The sequence below is a fragment of the Ceratotherium simum genome, chromosome 16, assembly GCF_057802395.1.
Source record: "Ceratotherium simum simum isolate JZ-2026a chromosome 16, ASM5780239v1, whole genome shotgun sequence".
Taxonomy (NCBI): Eukaryota; Metazoa; Chordata; class Mammalia; order Perissodactyla; family Rhinocerotidae; genus Ceratotherium; species Ceratotherium simum.
In genome coordinates this window covers 50,695,679-50,716,711 of record NC_141915.1, presented here as the reverse complement: position 1 = coordinate 50,716,711, position 21,033 = coordinate 50,695,679, and the positions used below count along the sequence as shown (strand labels likewise).

General features: G+C 38.3%; 1 protein-coding gene across 1 annotated transcript in view; it reads left to right on the top strand.

Annotated features, from left to right (window-relative positions):
* The first annotated feature begins 1,504 nt into the window (after nt 1-1,504).
* Nucleotides 1,505-21,033, top strand: part of ABCA9 (ATP binding cassette subfamily A member 9) — a 57,124-nt gene continuing 37,595 nt past the window's right edge. The window contains exons 1-15 of the mRNA XM_004432697.3: nt 1,505-1,600; nt 3,150-3,357; nt 5,322-5,486; nt 6,313-6,416; nt 7,002-7,228; nt 9,712-9,853; nt 10,122-10,307; nt 11,477-11,624; nt 12,031-12,199; nt 14,956-15,017; nt 15,552-15,662; nt 16,071-16,246; nt 16,439-16,558; nt 16,777-16,915; nt 17,422-17,512. Of these exons, the coding sequence (XP_004432754.2) occupies nt 1,505-1,600; nt 3,150-3,357; nt 5,322-5,486; nt 6,313-6,416; nt 7,002-7,228; nt 9,712-9,853; nt 10,122-10,307; nt 11,477-11,624; nt 12,031-12,199; nt 14,956-15,017; nt 15,552-15,662; nt 16,071-16,246; nt 16,439-16,558; nt 16,777-16,915; nt 17,422-17,512 (2,144 nt within the window). The remainder of the gene's footprint in view (nt 1,601-3,149; nt 3,358-5,321; nt 5,487-6,312; nt 6,417-7,001; nt 7,229-9,711; nt 9,854-10,121; nt 10,308-11,476; nt 11,625-12,030; nt 12,200-14,955; nt 15,018-15,551; nt 15,663-16,070; nt 16,247-16,438; nt 16,559-16,776; nt 16,916-17,421; nt 17,513-21,033) is intronic.

Sequence of the window (21,033 nt, the reverse complement as noted above, 5' to 3'; positions counted from 1 at the left end):
GTCCTGGTTCTGCCACCATTAGCTGTGTTTGGCCAGTCATTTCTCCTCTCTCTGCCTCATTTTCCTCATCTTTTAAGTGAGAGAATAATAGAATCTATCCCGAAGGTTTACTGTGAGGATTAAACTAATTAATTCTTATAAAACACTTAGAACAACCTAGAACATAGGAAACCCTCATGAAATAGTCAATATTATTTTCTTTCCAGTATCCTATATTCAAACTACCTCCAATTTCTCTTTGTTCCAGCCATAATGAGCAAGATGAAATTCTCTGAAATTTCATGAGATTTTTCTATCTACTTACCTTTGGATTTTGTTGCCCTTGGGCTTATTGTTTGTTTGTTTAATGGTTGGTTTGAGACTTTTGTACTCTACAAGGATCGAGTTAATCATACTTTCGATTTCATGGCACACAAAATGATTGGTTTAAACAAAGCTCCTTTCTTGCTTTGGTTATTTATTTTCTTAAATTTACACTCTCATTTCATCCTCAACCTCCATTCTCATTTCCCACTGCCACAGGTCACCTTTTCATTGTCCTTGATGGCGATCCTTCAGTTCTCGGATATTCTTGAAAAATGTGTATTACAAGTAGTGTTAATCAACATAAACGATATTGTGATATAACTCTCAAACTTTTCTTATTTTTATTTAACTGGCACTGTTTTTAAGATCTCTTCATGTTGATGGGTGGATGCCAATCCATTGCTTCTGAATCCTACACAGTATTCTATGGACTAATGTTTGTTTTACAACACTGCGCCACAATACTCTACATTATGATGACTAGCTTTGTACAGGTCCCCTCATGGGTCCATGTGGGAATTTCCTTGGCACACATACCAGGAGCAGAATTGATTGATGCGAGGATATTGCTAATAGTAACGAATTGGTAGTGAGTCACCAAAATGGTTGCATCAGTCTATACGCCCACCAGCAGTATGTTAAGTTCCTTAAATTCCTTTAATTTAGAAAATTCAAGTATGCCAAATGGTGGGGACAACATTTGACTCTGTTACACTTTCTTTTATTTTTTTTTTTAATTTTATTTATTTACTTTTTCCCCCCAAAGCCCCAGTAGATAGTTGTATGTCATAGCTGCATGCCTTCTAGTTGCTGTATGTGGGTTGCGGCCTCAGCATGGCCAGAGAAGCTGTGTGTCGGTGTGTGCCCGGGATCCGAACCTGGGCCGCCAGCAGCGGAGCGTGAGCACTCAACCGCTAAGCCACGGGGCCAGCCCCTCTGTTACACTTTCTAATTTTGTCGGTCCAATGAGGGATAAATATAAATTATGTCTCATAAATTGCCTTAATTTTTATTTCTTTCCTTCCTGAGCTTGAATATCCTTTCATGTGATTTTTCAGCCTTCTGGCTCCCTTCTGCTATGCATGCAATTGGAAACAGCTGTTCTGATGTTTCTTTTCGGTTTGATTGCACAATGTTTTCTATTTCAGAGCTTCACATTTACTTCCTTACTTCCTCGTTTTAAAATAAACAGGTCAGAATGAGCAAGAGGCACATAAGCGTGGGTCAGCAAACGTGGGCCCTTCTCTGCAAGAATTTTCTTAAAAAATGGAGGATGAAAAGAGAGACCTTGATGGTATGGTTCAGAGTCTATGTCTTCCCCATATTTAGAAAAGGATAAAGTATTTTCTCCAGCAGTGCAAACACTTTATCTTCATTATTTAATGTTTTATATATATTCTATTTCTAACTAACAGGCTGGATTTTTCTTTTTTCAAATTGTGGACTTTGCTATTATTTTAAATAAGGTTCCTTTAAAATATATCATTATTACATGTCTTAGTGGAGGCATTTTAAAAAGAATTCATATTCAGAAACTCCCTGAAAAATAAAGCCACATCTTTATACTGCAGAGACAACAATTCTTAACGTTTGAACTCATTTGAATCTCATAAAGGAATAGGTACAGAAGTTCAGGGTCCAAGTTGAAGAAAGAGGCAGAATTTAATTCAGAAAGTAATCCAAAGTTTAAAAAAACACTCAAAAGACAAATTGTAGCACTTGCACACAATTGTACTGTGGATTTAGACAATGCCAATTTGAAATAAATAATGGGCATATAAACAAACAAGAAAAGAAAATGGCATTTTGAACTTTTGCTTCTATTACGATAGTACTTATTTTCTTCTGATTGTAGAATGATTAGATGTGCTTTGTGTAGAAAATTCAGAAAAATATAATAAATAAATTAAAATCACTCATTAAATACCATAGTTCAAGGTTTGATAAGATTAACATTCAATCTCACGAGCATTTTGTGTATGGGTGTGTGTGTGTGTGTGTGTGTTCTTTCAGCAAATATGTACTGAGAGCTTGGATTGGCGGTGAATAAGATATACAAAAATTCCTACATGGAGTAAAGATTATATAAATATAAATATAAAAGTTGGATTCTACTCTATATAGATGTTTTACTTACAACCTTTTAACTCTTTTTTTATATAAGCATTGTATCTGTCAATTTATCTATCTAGATAGATTAGGTATAGATTAGACCAACACCCACAGCTAAAACCAGATCATATGGTGAATAAGATATACACCTCTTTTAAAGGCCATGTATTTAGAATTATAACTAAATAATGAAGTGTGTTCTTGTCACTGGACTTCAAATGCATTATGTGCATTTCCAATTCCAGAATGTTGTCACAATGATGAAGACCTTTACAATTCTTTTTATGAGCAATATTTTGGGACTATCTTCTTCCACATGTAGGCAGCAGAAGATAAAATATGACCTTGCTCCTGTTGATGGAAGCTGGTTATCTATTTTATGCCACCTAACATTTCTTCACCATTGTCACTCAAGTGTCAGCATAATTCTAAACTGTTGCGCTGTCCATGAAGCAATCCAGCCTTTAGCATTTGCATTAAAGTATGATAAACTTAGATTCTCAATTATCATTGGAATTGATGCTGCAACTCTGTCTTGATGGATGATGTGCATATTTCAAAATATGCAGATTAATGGACAAAAGAAAATCGAGACATTTAAAAACTGGGAGAGAGGAAAAAATGGAATCTAAGCTACATAACAGAATTACACATTTTAAATTGTTTGTGGATGATTAATTCATAGTTGAACTGCTGTTGATTTGCTTCATTTTTCTCTCATTGCTGTGTAGGAATGGTTTTTCTCATTTCTTCTAGTACTGTTTGCATACCTATTTTCCTCCGATTTACATCAAGTTAATGACTTGCCTCAGTTGCCTGCAATGGATCTGGGACGTGTAGATAATTTTAATGATTCTAATTATGTTATTGCATTTGCACCTGAATCCAAAACAACCCAGGAGATAATGAACAAAGTGGCTTCAGCCCCATTCATGAAAGGTAAGTTCTCTGGCAGTTCATGGTAATTTTCTTATTTGCATGGTACATAAATTCATTTTGGGATTTCCTTGATAAACTGTGTTAAATGTTCAAGTTTTTAGATTCAATTAACAACATTAATGCATATTCCTTTCCAATATCAAGGAGATTTTCTTACTCTATTTACTAGTCTCCTATTTAGAAAATTTTATGTTAAAAGAGTTATCCTCATTATAGTCCATATCAAAATGAGATGGTCCAGGATTGTTCAAATGTTTGTTTATTAGAAGATTCTGGAAAGAGTGTGCAGTGGTGACAGCATGGTTTTTTAATGTCTTCTAATACACACATAGAAATTGAGAGAAACATTAGCAAAACCAAGAAACCATGGGTAATATTTACAACAAAACTAGATGACAAGGTCTTTCTTTAAACCCCAAAATATGAGTGAGCAGGGAAGAAGCACTAACAGTCAATAGGCCTACACAGTATCTCTCTCAGGAGTGGTGAGAGAGCAAAGGGAAGAAACAGGGTATCTGATGGACCTGAGAGGAGAATCAGAACCCCTTACGAGGAAACTAGTAGCCACAGCAAAGCAGAGAGGGCCAATTTGAGAACAGCAACTGAAACCATCTTCAGTAATTGCATTGGTAATGTAGTATTAGCATGTTATTCTGAGGCTGTTATATATTTCAAGTGGGATATATCAAATAAGTAATCATGGAATAGTCGAATTCTCTCACTCCTGTGTCCTTGAAACACAGGAGTCTCAGTATGGGAAGAAAGGAGATGCAGAGATCTGGGACAGGAAATTTACGGGGTGAGGAATCTTGTCATTCCAGATAGCGAGGAAGCCACTGAGAGTGAATAGGTTATGTCAAAAGCACTCAGCAGTCAACTTAAACAGACTTCCACTGGTCAAAGTTGGCACCCTTGAGCTTCAACAAGAATAATAAGTGCAATGATTTGAAACTCATCCAATATGTATTTAAATCCACACTTTCATAATGATATTGGAAGAAAAAAATTGTTTTGCCTTTAAACGGTGATAGGAAATCAGTTCTTATTATGGAAATTTGTAAATAAAGGGGAAATACCAGCATTTATCCTATATGAGCTGTACTGTTGGATAACCAGACAGATGATGGGAAGTGCTGTTTTATAAACATTTTCTACTAATAAATGAAAAACAAATGATGGAAATTGAACATCACCATTTTGAAACTCCCATTGAATTAACAGATCTAGACATTGAGTGGCAATGGCTGCTAATATCTCAAAAAGAGAAACAATCAGAAATTATGACACACTGATGAAAGAATACACCACCTACAGTCTTCCCTAAAGGATTGGACCTGAGTCTGATTAAGACTGTGGATACAACTGCCAGAGTTCAGGAAATACAGAGGACAAAGGAACATGTTGAACTGTCCCGGGAGCATGCATTCAACAGAATCCAGACAGTGGGAAATTATACGGGTTAAACGGCCTGGGTTTGATCAGTAACCATCGTTCATTCACAGTATATATTTTAGAATTAATAAAGTCTCTTGAGAAAGCACTCTTCAAATTTAACAATTTTCTGCTGTCTTTGGAAGTTTGACCATGTCAACACCATTGATATATTATAATTATATATTTTAACTTTAGCTACGTCTGTGTGTACGTGAGTTTAAATGAATGCATCAATGTTGCTATTATTTCAAGTTCATTGTGCTTTAAATTATTGGTTAAATAGTTTATTTGGGAAGGCACAATCTATTTGTGATAAAAATGATTGCCCCATAACACTTCTGATTTTATCTAGAATGTTAGAATTCCTTCCCCCACAAGTGTGAGTCTCTTATTTAGGACCAGCACTGCCTTTAGTTAGTTAAAGAAATAACTTTAACATAAAGTAGCTTTAACATAATTGAATATGGCATGCTGTCTTTGGACCACATAGAAATCTTCTCATTTAACTATTCCCTTCTTTCATGTGGCAGGAAGAACAATCATAGGGTGGCCTGATGAAAAAAGCATGGACGAATTGGATTTAAACTATTCCGTAGATGCAGTGAGAGTCATCTTTAATGATACCTTCTCATATCATTTGAAGTTTTCCTGGGGAGGTAGGATCCCCATGATGAAGGAACACAGAGACCATTCAGGTAACTTTGCTGTTAGAAAAAAATTTTTTTTGCTGTCATGTCATTAGTCACAGTGGGCATATGTGATAGCAGAAGTTTACACAAATATGCTTAACATATACTTCTAATTTCTGAACATAAATGAGATTCATTCTTATTAAATAAAGCTTATATTCTTAAGTATGTTGTTTACTAAGAAATTATATTTGCTATTATTCCTATGTTACTCCTAAATAACTCTTGCTCATTGATTGCCAAAGGCTCTTGCTCATTGATTGCCAAACATTAAAAGAAAAAAATTCAGGGGGTAGCCCGGTGGCACAGTGGTTAAGGGCACACCCTCTGCTTCTGCAGCCCGGGGTTTGCTGGTTCGGATCCCAGGGGCGCACTGACGCACCGCTTGTTAAGCCATGCTGTGGTGGCATCCCATATGAAGTAGAGGAATTTGGGCGCAGATGTTAGCCCAGGGCCAATCTTCCTCACCAAAAAAGGGGAGGATTGGCATCAGATGTTAGCTCAGGGCTGATCTTCCTCACACACACAAAAAATTCAGTGCTTTCTTGGCACAAGCAACAGAAGAGCAAAGCTCAACAAAACCTTCTTGACTAATGGAAAGAATTATAAGATTGAACGAAAATTATGGAGAACTGATCTGAGCAACACTAATAAAGCAATTCTGGTGTATCCTCCTTGGGTGTACTCTACAAACCTCACCTGAGAATCTTACTACACACTATATTGTCATGGACTGGGAGTGCATTTTGGAACATTTGAACTTTTGATTTTTCCTATAACCAAGATTATCCCATTCTGTCATAATAGTTGTGTTGTTGTTCTTTTCCTAAAGCTCATTGTCAAGTAATGGATGAAAAAGTCACATGTGAAGGTTCAGTGTTCTGGGAGAAAGGCTTTGTAGCTTTTCAAGCTGCCATTAATGCTGCTATCATAGAAGTGAGTAGTAAGTTAAAGGAATCTAATTACATTGTAAATTAAATTTTGATGGATGGTGATATAATGGATTGTTGTAGGTTATCATTTAATTAATTTATTCACTTAATTTGGTACAATATGCTGAACAACTACTATATTTAAAACTTTATGCTAAGCACTGAGGATCAGGAAATAAATAGAACACAGGCGCTTTTCTCTAGGGATTCCAGGTAGTGGGAGGATAGATATACGGATAAATAGTCATAATAAGAGTTTAGGTTCTACCATGGAACTATAAATGACATGCTAGGCAAACAATGAAGCAGAAGATACTCTTATGAGAAATATCAGCGAACACTTACTAATTGAAGTGACATTTCAGCTGAGACTTCAAGCTTGAGTAGGATTTTGTCCTGAGAAGATGGTAAGTAGGGATGTTCTAAGGAGTCAAGACAGAAACCGAGTGTTCCAGGAACTACAAGGGGACAGATCATGATGGGCATATATATTTAAATGCAGAATGCACATAATTTCTTATAATTGAGAGAAAACACATGAGGTTATAATTAGCTTAATGATAATTTGTTCATTGATATCTTTCTTTAGATCACAACAAACCATTCAGTGATGGAAGAGCTGATGTCAGTTACTGGTGTAAATATGAAGATATTACCTTTTGTTGCCCAAGCAGGAGTTACCACTGATTTTTTCATTTTCTTCTGCATTATTTCTTTTTCTGCATTTATATACTATATATCAGTCAATGTTACACAAGAAAGACAGTACATTAAGTCATTGATGACAATGATGGGACTTCGAGACTCAGCATTCTGGTAAATTACATGGCTACCATCCATCATGCAACATAATAAAAGGAAAAAGTTAGCTGGTTGGACTCCCTAGACCTATTAAGTACCATATTTATTAGATTTATCATATTGGTGCTTTCATAAAGCGGTGCATTATAAATGAATGGAGTAGATGAATGTAAAGGCTTCATAAATGAAACTCACTTCTTTGAATTAAAGAAAACCTGATCCTGTAGATTGCTGAAATCCAGGTCACTAACCAATACTATTGATGACTATCAGTCATCTGGTTACCATATATGGGGGAATCCAAATATATAAGAACTTGAGGTTTCTAATGTTTGATGAAATATATGTCTCAGACATTTCATTAGCGAGGGTGAGTGATTTTGCCCTCACATTGAATGAGTCATCTCTTTTATGACACCAAAAGGGAAGAAGACTGTCAGGCTCTTTAAGCATAGAGCTTTCCTTAGTGGCAGTGGAGCAGGACGGTATGAACACAGGCCTGGGAGGCGGGAAGCTATGGGTCTTCTTCATCCAAGCATTTAGTAGCTACCATCTTGAACAAGTTACTTAATCTCTTTAAATCTCACTTCTCTTTTCTGGAAAGCATTGATAATAATATCTCTCTCTCATTGGCCATGAAGATTAAAGAAGAGAGTGTATTTAAAATACTTTGCACTGAGTTCAACACAAACTAAACTCTCAATATTAGATAGCAGCTGATAGAACTTTAGGAAGTATTATGACCTAAGAGGGCACTAGATGCAAATTAAGAAACCAAGGATCCAATCCTCAATTAGCAACAAAAATTTTTTAATGAGTTTGGCCAAGAGATGTTTTTGAGACATACAGTAGTGAAAGCATATATGTTCTGGAGTCAGAAAGCAGTGGTCTGAATTTGCCTTTTACACACTATGGTATTATTCTCAATGTTTCACAAGATTTGTAGAATATATAGAATAGTTCTAGATATATACCACAGAGTCTTTAACAAAATGGTAGACACGTTGAGTAGCAAGACTCCACAGTTTTAATGTTGCCAATTTACACCAAATTTATTTATTTTTCCTTAATAAGTGTTCAATAGACTGAGTGTAAGAGTGGAGAAAATGGACTGCTGGTTTGGTCTAGAATGGGAGTTTTCTTTGGCGTCTCTTTTTGTATTTACATTGTTTAACTCAATACTGAAGGAAATTTTGGTCACTGTATTTAAAAAAATAATGGGAAGGTACAAAGAGTCAGAGAAAAGCAACCAATTAGATAAATTTAAAAAAGAAACCAAATATATTCAACCAGGAAGGGTTAAAAAGAATCAGGGCTTTTTCCCATGAGAAAAGACTGTGACATCCTATTCCTACAACGTGTGAATGCAATTGTGGAGAGGTTTATATAACACATAGAGACGAACAATTTCAGATGAACAGAAGTGTGTTGTGCAAAGAGAATCGTTACAATTAAGCAAGACTTTCCAAAATATGATGGCATTTTTCTACTTTGAATAAAAGAAAACTAATTGTTCATTGTGGACCCATTATAAACCAGTTGCCATATTAAACCCATAAAATACAATATTTCATTTAGTTCTCTTATTGTTTTTCAGTAGAGGATAAGGAAGTTTAATAAGATTAAGTTACTACCTCTGAGGATCATATACAATGTAGCAGAGAAAACTTGCACCCAGATCTGTATGATTGGAGAGTTTATTCTCTTTCCCCTATAAAGAACTTTCTTCCTGTTTCCTTGACATCGATAGCAAGAAAAACATACATCGTATCCATCTGTGTATCTGTATCTATCCATGTCTTATGTCTATGTGTATATCTGTAATTTATTTCAGGGGTTGGCAAACTATGACCCATTTTTGTACAATCTGCAAACTAGAAATAGCTTTTACATTTTTAAATGCTTGAAAAAAATCCAAAGAATAATAATACTTTGTGGCACACAAAAATTTATATGAAATTCAAATTTCAGTGTCTACAAATAAATTGTTATTGGAACACAGCATTTGCATGTTGCTGTGACTGCTTTTGTGCTACAAAGGCAGTGTTGAGTAGTTGCAACAGAGATCATATGGTCTGAAAAGCCTAAAATATTTACTATCTGGCTCTTCAGAGAAAAAATGTGCTGATCCCTGCTTCATGGTGTATTTTTTGCCCATGGTGTTTATACAATTACTTTGCTGAAAGAGGAAGTCCAGAACTGACAAATGGTCACAGATGTCTTCCCTCAAAACCTCTCCCAATTACTCTCATTTTATCACTCAGTTTATTTCTTTCTTATTTTGCAATTAGCTATCTATTTTAGCTGTTTACTTGTTTATTGCCTATCTTTCCCTATAAAATACGAACTTTAGGGGCAGAGAAGTTTTCTGATTCATTAGCTGTTGTATTCCCTTTGCCCTTGATATATGGTAAGCTTCACAATCATTTGCTGAATAAAGGAATGAATGAAGTGATGAAGTACCAGTATTCTGAACTGTTGCTTCGTTTCTGTGCTAGGCTCTCCTGGGGTTTGCAGTATGCTGGTTTCATCTCTATTATGGCCACTCTGATGGCTCTTATTATAAAATCTGCCCAAGTTTTCGTCCTAACTGGCTTCGTGGTGGTCTTCGCTCTCTTCCTCCTCTATGGCTTGTCTTTGGTGAGTTGGCGAATTTAATATCAATCCCTCTCTCTCTCTTTGGACTCTTTCTCAGAGAAACATACCCATCATTTCTCAAACATACCCATCATTTCTCACTGATTCTGGTCACATCTATTCTGTTTTGTTTCCAGTATTTGCATGAGACGGTATCTAGGGGTGGGGGGGAATGGATGAAATATAGTTTTGTAGTATGAAATTCTGTTTATTATGCTATTGATGATTCTCAGAGAATTGTATACTACCTGAAGTTTTTCTCTCCTCTCAGATAACTTTAGCTTTCCTGCTGAGCGTGTTGGTAAAGAAACCCTTCCTTACTGGATTGGTTGTCTTTCTCCTTATTGTCTTTTGGGGGAGTCTGGGATTCACTGCGTTGTACAGACATCTTCCTGCATTTTTGGAATGGATCTTATGTCTTCTTAGCCCCTTTGCTTTCACGGCTGGAATGGCCCAGGTAAGAGTTAATGTAACTATTTAATTTTTTTAAAAAACAGAGTCCCTCTGAATAATTGATGCTACATCAATTGATGCTACATTTAGTGCTAAACATTAAAATTCCCACCCACTTTTGTAAAGATACACACTGAAGAGCTAGGAAAGGTTTTTATTTTTCTTTCTCAGCATAATTAGTTTTCTTTCTTTTTTTTTTTTTTGGTGAGGAAGACTAGCCCTGAGCTAACATCCATTGCCAATCCTCTTTTTTTTTTGCTGAGGAAGCTTGGCACTGAGCTAACAACTGTGCCCATCTTCCTCTATTTCACGTGGGATGCGTGCCACAGCATGGCTTGATAAGAGGTGCATAAGTCCACGCCTGGGATCCGAACCTGCGAACCCCAGGCTACCAAAGCAGAGCGTGCGAACTTAACCACTACGCCACCAGGCCAGCCCCATAATTAGTTTTCTTTTATGTCACTAAGTATAAGCAAATACTCCATGATTGATGTGGTTCAGCTTTTCTTTTAATGGACTGTCCCAAAGAACATTTATCTAATTTAATGCTCAGGAAACATGACCCTTAATGTTATTGCAAATATTTGAAAACCAGCAACTTGGTAGAAATAAACTTTTATTTTTTGATTGGCCAGTTATATATGAAACTGAACCTCCTCTCAGAAAATTTAATTCTAGTTGTGACATCATATAAAACGCTAAGTGAAGGGTTATGTTACATATAAACTCATTTTATCTTACTATAGTTCCGTATGAAATTATTCTTCTGCCAACAGCCCAGCTACCGAAGTACTTTCGCCTCTCCATGTTTTTACTCTCAAATGGTGTTCCCTGTCTAGAATGCCCTCTTTTTTCCTCCATCCTCAGCCCGATGAAATCCTATAGGCAGCCCAGCTCAAATATCACCTTCCTTGAGTTTTTATCTCCTCTTGGGGGACATGCCTGCTGCTGCCTGTGGCTCTCTAAGCCCTTGGTACCTACCTCCACTAACTTCCCAAGTTGCTTTGTAGTTAGATGGTTTCATTGCTGTACTTTCCAATAGATTAGAGCTCTGTAAAGACAAGAACTATGTTTTATTTATTTTCAATCCTGGTGTCTAGCAGAAATAAGACAATAATAATTTTTAATGCTCTGTTTATCCTTTTTAAATTCAATGTATGTATCTTTTTTCAGCTTATACATTTGGACTACGATGTGAATTCTAACACCCATTTGAATTCTTCAAACAGCTCACACCTAATAATAGCTACTCTTTTCATGTTGGTTTTTGATGCTCTTCTCTATTTGATATTGACACTGTATTTTGACAAAATTTTGCCGAGTAAGTAGTAACATGATTGTGATTCAACATAATTTCATTCTTTGCCTTTCTTTAAAATAACTGTCTACAATGTATTGGGTATAAATTATCAAGCTTTTTCCCCCACAATTTCTAAAATAAGCTTAATGGTATTTTGCACTTCGTTTACAGAATCACTTTCTAAGATCTTGTTCTACCATAACACTTTAAATTGTTTATTTTTAGAAAGAGACACTTGCAAGAAGTTAAGGATAATTATACAGTTAGTGCTTGTACCAGAACTAGATGAAGAATGCTAGCGCTTGATACTGATCTTAGGAATTTCTAAATGTTTCCTAAAACAATTGCATTGACATGCTATCCTATGGTGACTATAATCCTTAAAGTGGTGACAGACCCTATATTTAATTGCTTCCTCTTCATGTAGCTGAATATGGACATCGACATTCTCCCTGGTTTTTCCTGAAATCCTCTTTTTGGTTTCAACGCCAAAGGGCTGACCATGTGGCCCTTGAGAATGAAATAGATTCAGATTCTTCCTCTAATGACTCTTGTGAACCAGTGTCTCAAGAATTCCATGGGAAAGAAGCCATCAGGTAAAAATAAATTACATGGAGGTGCAAAGGGAGAATGGGTCAGAGACCAGAGATCTATCAGACAAAACACCAATGTGACAAACATTTCCTTCATTGCTTCTCTGTACCCACCTATATCCAGGCTGCTACACTCATGAAAGCCTATATTCATTCTTTTTTTTTTTTTTTTTTTTGGTGAGGAAGATTGGCCCTGAGCTAACATCTGTTGTCAATCTTCCTGTTTTTGCTTGAGGAAGATTGTCCGTGAGCCAACATCTGTGCCGATCTTCCTCTATTTTTTATGTGGGTTGCTGCTACAGCACGGCTTGATGAGCAGTGCGTGGGCCGTGCCCAGGAACCGAACCAGCAAACTCCAGGTCGCTGAAGCAGAGCGTGGGAACTTAACCGCTACACCACTTGGTGGCCCCAGCTATACATTTACAAATATCTTATGGTGTAGCGACAACCACCAATGAATAAATAATCTTTACATTTCCACTTTCCTCATTATCTCTTTTTTCTCCTCTTCGTGCTTCTTTCTCTTTCTCTGCCTGTTATCTTTAAGACAGACCCTGTCATCAACTCCATTGCTATTCTCACCCCCTTTTCTGTGATTCACTTTGTCCCCCTCCTCTTTGCTTTCTGATTAATAAGATGAGAAGGAAGAAGCGGGTGACGCAGAAAAAGAGTGGGAGACATTCCAGAGAGATGGAAAGAAACATAAGTCAGGGGTACTCACGCCATCTTCCCTCAGAGATGATGGATGTATTTTATTCAATGCTGATTGCTTTATTTCCAAATGCTAGAAATCCCTGAATTCCCTAGATCTCTGCTCAAATTCTGTCCATCATTCAACGTTGCCTTTGTCTCACTCCTCAACAAAACCTTTCCAATTCACCTCCTCCAGTGATCTATTTTAATTCTGAATATTTATGATACTTACAATCTCTAAATGTTTAACTTCTAAAAACATAGGTCCAATATGAACAGACAGCAAAGAGCAGTATTCTCCCATTCCTCATGTGTTAGTGCTGTGTTATCAAGAATTTTGATCTCCCTTCAAGCTGGAACTCTAAGTTTTGTGTCCCTTGCAGTGTCAAGGCCAGAATCAGGTGCTATCAGAGCAGTGATGGAAAGCCTGGAATACTGAGAGAAGGCATTTTGATTTATGCAGGGGGCAAGACGGAGGGTATTGAAGGTTTGTGAATTGTATGTAACAAGATTAGCCCTACAATCCAGGAAAATTATCCCTGGCAATGGATGGAGGCATTGGAAGCAGAGAGTCTCACATATCTAATTGTTGGTGTAGTCTAGAAGGTTTGATCTACGGATCGGCAACTCAGGGCTGTCTGTCCTGCTTCAGTGCTGTGGCCTGCACTGCATCCAACAGACCAGTGCACAGAGCTCTGAAGCTCTGGGTCATTCTATTCCAGAGGCCAAGCCAGCTGGACTCACAGTTACCTCTCAGTATAGAAGGCAGAAGAATGGAATGTCAATTAAAACACGCTGTGCCAACTGCAGAGTAGATTCTACCTAATGTAGAATTCTACATTAGGTAGAATCTACTACCTAAACATTAAGGCTACATTGTATTAAAATATATGGAAAAAAGCCATCATTCATATTGTCTATGAATTCCTTATGAAGGAATAAAACAAGCTAATACCTATTCCTGCCTGGAAAAGAAAAGAGGGGGAAACAGAGGCTGGGAAAAGCTGAGCTAGTGGCCTGAAGTTACACAGTTTAGGAAGAGAGGCAGTATTTGAACCCATATGTGCTCAACTGCAAAGCCATTGCACCTCACTGCCCATTCTCTTCATAGTTATTTCTGTACTTAACTGGATTATACCCATGCTATGGACTGAATCGTGCCTCCCCAAATTCATCTGTTGAAGTCCTAACCTTCAATGTACTGGTATTTGGAGATGGGGCCTTTGGGCGGTAATTAGGGTTCAATGAGGACATGAGGGTGGGGCCCTTATGATGGGATTAATGTCCTCATAAGAAGAGGAAGAAAGACCAGAGCTCTCTCTCTCTCTGCCATGTGAAGACACAGCAAGAAGGCAGCCATCTGCAAGCCAGGCAGAGAGCCCTCATCTGCTGGTTTGTTGTGGGGATATAAAAAAATAATGCAGATAAAATGCACAGGACCTGGCGTATAGTAGACCTTCAATACATTTTAAATCCTTTTTCTCTGTAATCAGTTTTCCTTGTCTTCTTCCTCTTTTCTTATCTTCTTTGGAGGTGTAAAAGCCTTTTGCATTCTGCACATGATATCTTATTCATTCTACAAATCAACCATATGAGATAGTTACTATTGTCATTCCCATTTTACAGCTGAAGAGCTGAACTCAATAAGTTTTGAATCCACAGAATTTGTGAGAGAGCTAGTGAGCGGCACAACTGGACTTGATTCAGAACAGTCTGACCCCAAAGCACTGACCCTTCTGTTAGGGTGGTCTCTGCTTCTCTTCTTTTCTCCACCAGAGTCTTTCCTAAGCATTGAGTTCATCTCCCACTTTCCTCTCATCCAGTCATTTGTCACAATCCTTACAACATCTACTTACATGCCCTCACTGCTGCCTCTGTAGTGTAACCTGTTCAGTTGACAGTGATCGGGGGTGCTGCCTCTAATGAGAGGCCCTAGATGCTTCTGCCAGTCACCTGGGCCTTTGTGAGAGAAAGAACCCCCAGATTTTCTCACAGCCTCAATGGCATGATTTATCAGTCTTCTGTATACCTCTACCATGACCTCAGAACATTTTCCTTTTTTTCAGAATAAAAAATCTTAAAAAAGAATATGGAACAAGAAAGCATGAAAAGGTAGAGGCTTTGAAAGGTAATAAATAGCATCATATTTAGCATGGCTGTTTGATTTAGTAACTATGCCTCACTGTTATACTGTCTTGGTAGGGACCAAGAACAAATATCCCAGATGTCATGTCTCACCTTTATTTGAACACATTATATTTCCTTCCAAGTAAATTAAAAACCATGGAACAATTTTAGAAAGTTGTATGCACCATTGATATCTTATGGGTTTGAAAGATGTATGATAGCATCATGATATTCTTTATTTTCAACTCATCATATTCTCTAATCCTAAAGCTATCTTTATTATAGTCAGCCTATTTTTAATGACAAAACTGCTTTTATCCAAAAAATTGCTAATCACATAATAACATTGCGACAAGGCTACAATATAAAATGTGTATTATATGAGATGCAATTTTAAAGGAAAGAATTTTGGGATGGATTTTATTTTGAATACTGCTAGCCAAATATACACATGCTGTAAGAAATTATAAAAATTTTGGAGAACGTAACGTTACTATGCAGGCTCTGAGTGTAGTTCTTTTTGTAATAATGCCAGGTTTGGTATTTGACATCTATGAAGGCCAGATCACTGCCCTCCTTGGTCACAGTGGAGCTGGCAAAACGACGCTGTTAAACATTCTCAGTGGACTGTCGGTCCCAACATCAGGTGAGAAGACAATTATCCAACGACAAGAACACGGGCAAATGAATCAACTGTGCGTTTCATTAGTTCATTAGTTTCATTAGTTAATTTCAATAGTCATACTGAGGTATTTAAGAGAAAAGTTTTAGAAGTTTCTTCAAGCCATTCTTCTATAGATTTACATTTAACTGATTTCAGAAAGTCTTTGTGGTTTAAATATTTCATGATAAATAGCTTTATGCTTACTAATTGGTATTCCAGCTGGATCAGAGGTATTGTGAATATTAAATTTTTAGTCAATAGTGTATTCTGTATAGGTAGAATATGTTCAAAAGACTGTAGTGATTGATACACATTGTTTTCCATTCTAAAATATTGTAAGTGAAGCATGGCACATTATCCTGATGCTGACTCTCTCCCTTCCACTTTTAGGTTCGGTCACCATCTATAATCACTCACCTTCAGAAATGGCTGACTTGGAAACTGTCAGCAAGCTCACTGGAGTTTGTCCACAATCCAATGTGCAATTTGACTTCCTCACCATGAGAGAAAATCTCAGGCTGTTTGCTAAAATAAAAGGGATTCAGCCACACGAAGTGGAGCGAGAGGTAGAGGAACAAGTTAGATGTCACACAGCAATGAAAATGAGCTTGTTTACCCAGAAAATCTTAAATGTATTTGTTATTTCCACACAATTCATCGCATAAAAGGCAAAAGGCCCCTTGTAATGAACAGCAAAATGATAGTATTTTAAAAATAAACATTCTGGGTTTTGGACTAAATATTCTTTATTTGGTTAGGTGCAACGAGTTTTACGGGACTTAGAGATGGAAAATATTCAAGACATTCTTGCTCAAAATTTAAGCAGTGGGCAAAAAAGGAAACTAACTTTTGGGATTGCCATTTTAGGAGATCCTCAGGTAAGTCAAATTAAAATTACTGGTGAAATCCCATTGAAAGCTGTGCAACTATTGTATTTGATCAAACTTAATTTGCAAATGATAAATGTAAGAGAACTGTTACAATGAAAAATTAAGTACTAAGATATCTCTGCCAAGTACTTTTACAAGTATATTGCTTTTTAAAAGAATTTTGCCTGAAAGGGGAAAATGATTATATGTGCTTTCCTGCTGTGCAGGTTTTGCTGTTGGATGAACCAACTGCTGGATCAGATCCTCTTTCAAGGCACTGTGTATGGAACCTCCTGAAAGAGAGGAAATCAGACAGAGTAATTCTCTTCAGTACCCAATTCATGGATGAGGCTGACATCCTAGCTGGTGATTCTTGGTTTTCTTTCGTGCATCTTAGTGAGAAATTAGGGATATGTGTGAAATATGTATATATATGTCCCAACACAGCTGCCATGTGTGTGACTGCCATGAACCAAGAGAGGAGAATCTTACTCTCATCCATTTGAGTGTCTACATCCTAGAGAACATTGTGTCATGGAGATATTCTGATCCTATTGCAAAGCAGCTGATTGGTTGTAAAATATACAGCATACTCTCAAAGACATACTATGTTTTATTTAGTATGAATGTCAGTTGGCTTGAAACAGATCCTTTCGAAGTATGATAATTTTTCTAAATATACTAGAGAATCAACTAACATATCATTTTAGTTATTGGGTGACAAAGAAAGTGGCTTACATGTGACCAGAATTAGAAAGCATCCATTTTAGTGGGTCATGCTCCCAAATTACATTATTTATTAATGGATTTGTTCTTTTATAAGTAGTAAAAAATAATCTCTTAATACAATTTATTTGATTCTTTCTACTTAGATAGGAAGGTGTTTATATCCAACGGGAGGCTGAAGTGTGCAGGCTCTTCTCTATTCCTGAAGAAGAAATGGGGCATTGGGTACCATTTAAGGTATAGACCTTTTTGTTGGAGACATGTTGGAATATGTTGGAAATGTTGGGGACAGGTGATATCAGTATTAGCATGGTAAAGTAGGCTCTCTGATTAGTAAGTTCATTTCAAGAGAGCTGTGTTAGAACTATTCCACAACTCTCTCTTTCTTAACTAGAATGAAGGGTAAGTGAGATTGTAGACATTGAGACTATAGGGATGATTAAGCTAAGTTTAAATAAAATTTTTGGAAAATATTTTCGCAACAAGGTGTTTGCTAAGAGAAATTTATAGATATTCCAGCCCTCTCTTTTATCATATATCTGATGTTTGTTTTTGTTCATCTTGACAATTTCAATAGCCTCCTCTCTGTTCTCCCTGACTTCGTTTTCTCCTTTGTTCTTTTCTGTCTCCTTCTCTTCCTGATAATAACTATTATCATTATCTATTTAGGTGCACCTACATTGGGTGCGTAGATATTTACAAGTGTTATATCCTCTTGTTGGATTGTTCCCTTGATCATTATGTAATGCCCTTCTTTGTCTCGTTTTACAGTTTTTGTTTTAAAGTCTATTTTGTCTGATATGAGTACTGCTACCCCAGCTTTCTTTTCATTGCCATTTGCGTGGAGTATCTTTTTCCATCCCTTCACTTTCAGTTTGTGAGTGTCTTTAGGTCTGAAGTGTGTCTCTTGTATGCAGCATATATATGGGTCTTGTTTTTTTATCCAGTCAGCCACCCTATGCCTTTTAATTGGAGCATTTAGTCCATTGACGTTTAAAGTAGCTATTGATAAGTATGTACTTACTGCCATTTTTAACTTTTTTTTTTTTTTTTCTCAGTGTTTTAGTAGTCCTTCTGTGTTCCTTACTTCTTCTATACAGAATTGATGGTCACTTTAGCTTGACCTCTGTCTGAAAGCTGTACTCTTTAACTACCCTCCTCCCTCCTTTTATGTTTTTGATATCATATCCAACCTCTTTTTGTGCATTTGTATCCATTACGTTCTCTAATCGTGGAAATAGATAATTTTTCCTATTTGTGGTCTTCTCTTTTCCCCTTAAATCAGTCCCTTTAACATTTCTTGTAACACTGGTTTCTTGGTGACAAACTCCTTTAATTTTTGCTTATCTGGGGAAAATTTTGATCTCTCCTTCCAATTTGAGCGATAACCTTGCTGGGTAGAGTATTCTTGGCTGTAAGTTTTTCCTTTTAGCACTTTAAATATATCATGCCATTCTCTTCTAGCCTGTAAGGTTTCTGCTGAGAAGTCAGCTGATAGCCTTATGGGGTTTCCTTTGTATGTAACTTGACATTCTCTTGCGTGCTTTTAGGATTCTCTCTTTATCTTTAATTCTGGACATTTTGATTATGATGTGCCTTGGTGTGGGCCTCTTTCGGTTTATCTTGTTTGGGGCTCTCTGGGCCTCCTGTACCTGGAGGTCTGGTTCCTTCCTTAGCGTAGGGAAGTTTCCATCTAGTATTTCATGATATAGATTCTCTGCCCTTGTCTCGCTCTTCTCCTTCCGGGACACCTATAACACGGATGTTAGTGCGCTTGATGTTGTCCCAGAGGTCCCTTAGACTGTCCTCACTCTTTTTAATTCTTTTCTCTTTTACCTGTTCACCTTGGGTAATTTCTTCTAGTCTTTCTTCCAGCTCACAGATCCGTTCTTCTGTATCCTCTACTCTGCTTTTGAGTCCCTCTAATGAGTTTTTCATTTCCAGTATTGTATTCTTCATTTCTGATTGGTTCTTTTTATATCTTCCATTTCTTTGTTGACATTCTCACTGAGTCCATCTATTCTTCTCCCAGATCAGTGAGCATCCTTAACACTCTTAGTTTGAACTCTCTGTCGGGTAGGTTGCTCATTTCTTGTTTCACTAAGTTCCTTTTCTGGGGTTTTGTCCTGTTCCCCTTACTTGGAATGTATTCTTTTGCCTCTTCATTTTGCCTCTTTCCCTGTGCTTGTGTCTACGTATTAGGTAGGTCAGCTACGTCTCCTGCTCTTGGATAGGTGACCTTATGTAAGTGATGGCTTAGGAGGCTTCCAGTGTGCTTCCCTCAGTTCTCAATGTTCCAGGGAATTTGACCCCTATGTGGGCTACGTGTATCCTTCTGCTGTGGCCTGTTTGCTCTCCTGTAGGCGCCCAGGAGGCTGAGTTATGCTCCTGGCCAGCTGTTGTAATGCTCAGCTGCTTGTAGTTGTTGTGGGCCCTTCAGTCTCTTTATCAGCTGTGGGGAGCCCCAGCACAGTTGGCTGCAAGTTCTAATACCACATTTGTGTTGCAGTATTTCTTTTAAGTGAGTAGGCCCTCACCCGTGTCAGGTTGTTAGGCTCAGGGCCTTACAATTGCTGTAAGCCTCTAGCCTATTAGGTCTCTTGTCAGCTCTCTGAGGATTGCAGCTGGGTGGGGCTGGCCTCAGGCACAGGAGCACCCAATTGTTTCAGGTTTTGGAAGGTGGAGCAAACCTCCTATGTGGGTCTTTGAGAAGTACAAGTCTTCTGTGGCTGAGAAGCCCTGCCGCCCACAGGTCCACACACACAATCAACACAGTCCTGCCCCCGTGTGAGCTCCCGACCTCCCCAAGTGGCCCCAGTCTCTCCACGGCGGGAGCCCCACACACTCTGCCACCGCCCCACACTCTCCACCCGCTCCTTGTGCACACCCTGCCCCGCTCAAGTCAGCTCAGTTGCCAGGCTGCAGAGAATCCAGTCACCAATCTATGCAGGCCCACACGTTGCCTGAGGGCTTGTTGTTGGAGTGGGGCTAGTCTCTAGGGTGGGCTGCTGCCTGCCCTGGCTGAGCTGGATTAAATCGGGTGCTCTGGCGGGTGGAGCAGACCCTGGGCTAGCAGGTCTCAGGGAGAACTCCAATGGCGTCTGTGTCCTTGCACGCTCACACCAGGCCACAACAATGGCCACCGCCAATGTCCCAGTCCTGGAGAGGTCTCACCCTCACCGAGATGCACTCCAGGGCCTATTAGGTGAGTCTCTTGTCACCAAGCACTGTGCACCTTTCTTTCTGGTGATTTTAGGATGCTTTCTGAAACGGGTGAGTTTGTGCGCGGGCCCTTTAAGAGCCAGTTTTAGTTTCTTTGTGAACCGGGTTTTCTGGGGGTGCTCCCCAATGCTTTAGTAGCAGGCAAAGTCAGATATTATGCTGCTGGTCTCAATTGTGCTGGGTCACAAAATGCCCACAGCGGGGGCGCTCCCCGGCTCAGGGGCCCGGCGCCTCCAGGGAGGCTGTGTACCTGTGAGCTGCTCCCGGCGGCCGTGAAGCTGGCGGCTTGTGACGGCGGCGTTTTTCTCTCCAGAAGGGAGTCTCTGCCTCTTCCACCCCAGTTAGGATTGTCCGTTGTTGCAGGAGTTCCTCTTATCCAGTTTTCAGTTCTGTCTCAGGGGTAATTTTTCCACGAGTAGTTGTAAATTGGCTGTGTCCACGGGAGGAGGTGAGTTCAGAGTCTGCCTACGCCGCCATCTTGACTCCCCCCCATCATTATCAAGTAACATCTATCACTTATTAAGTGTTGGCTATCT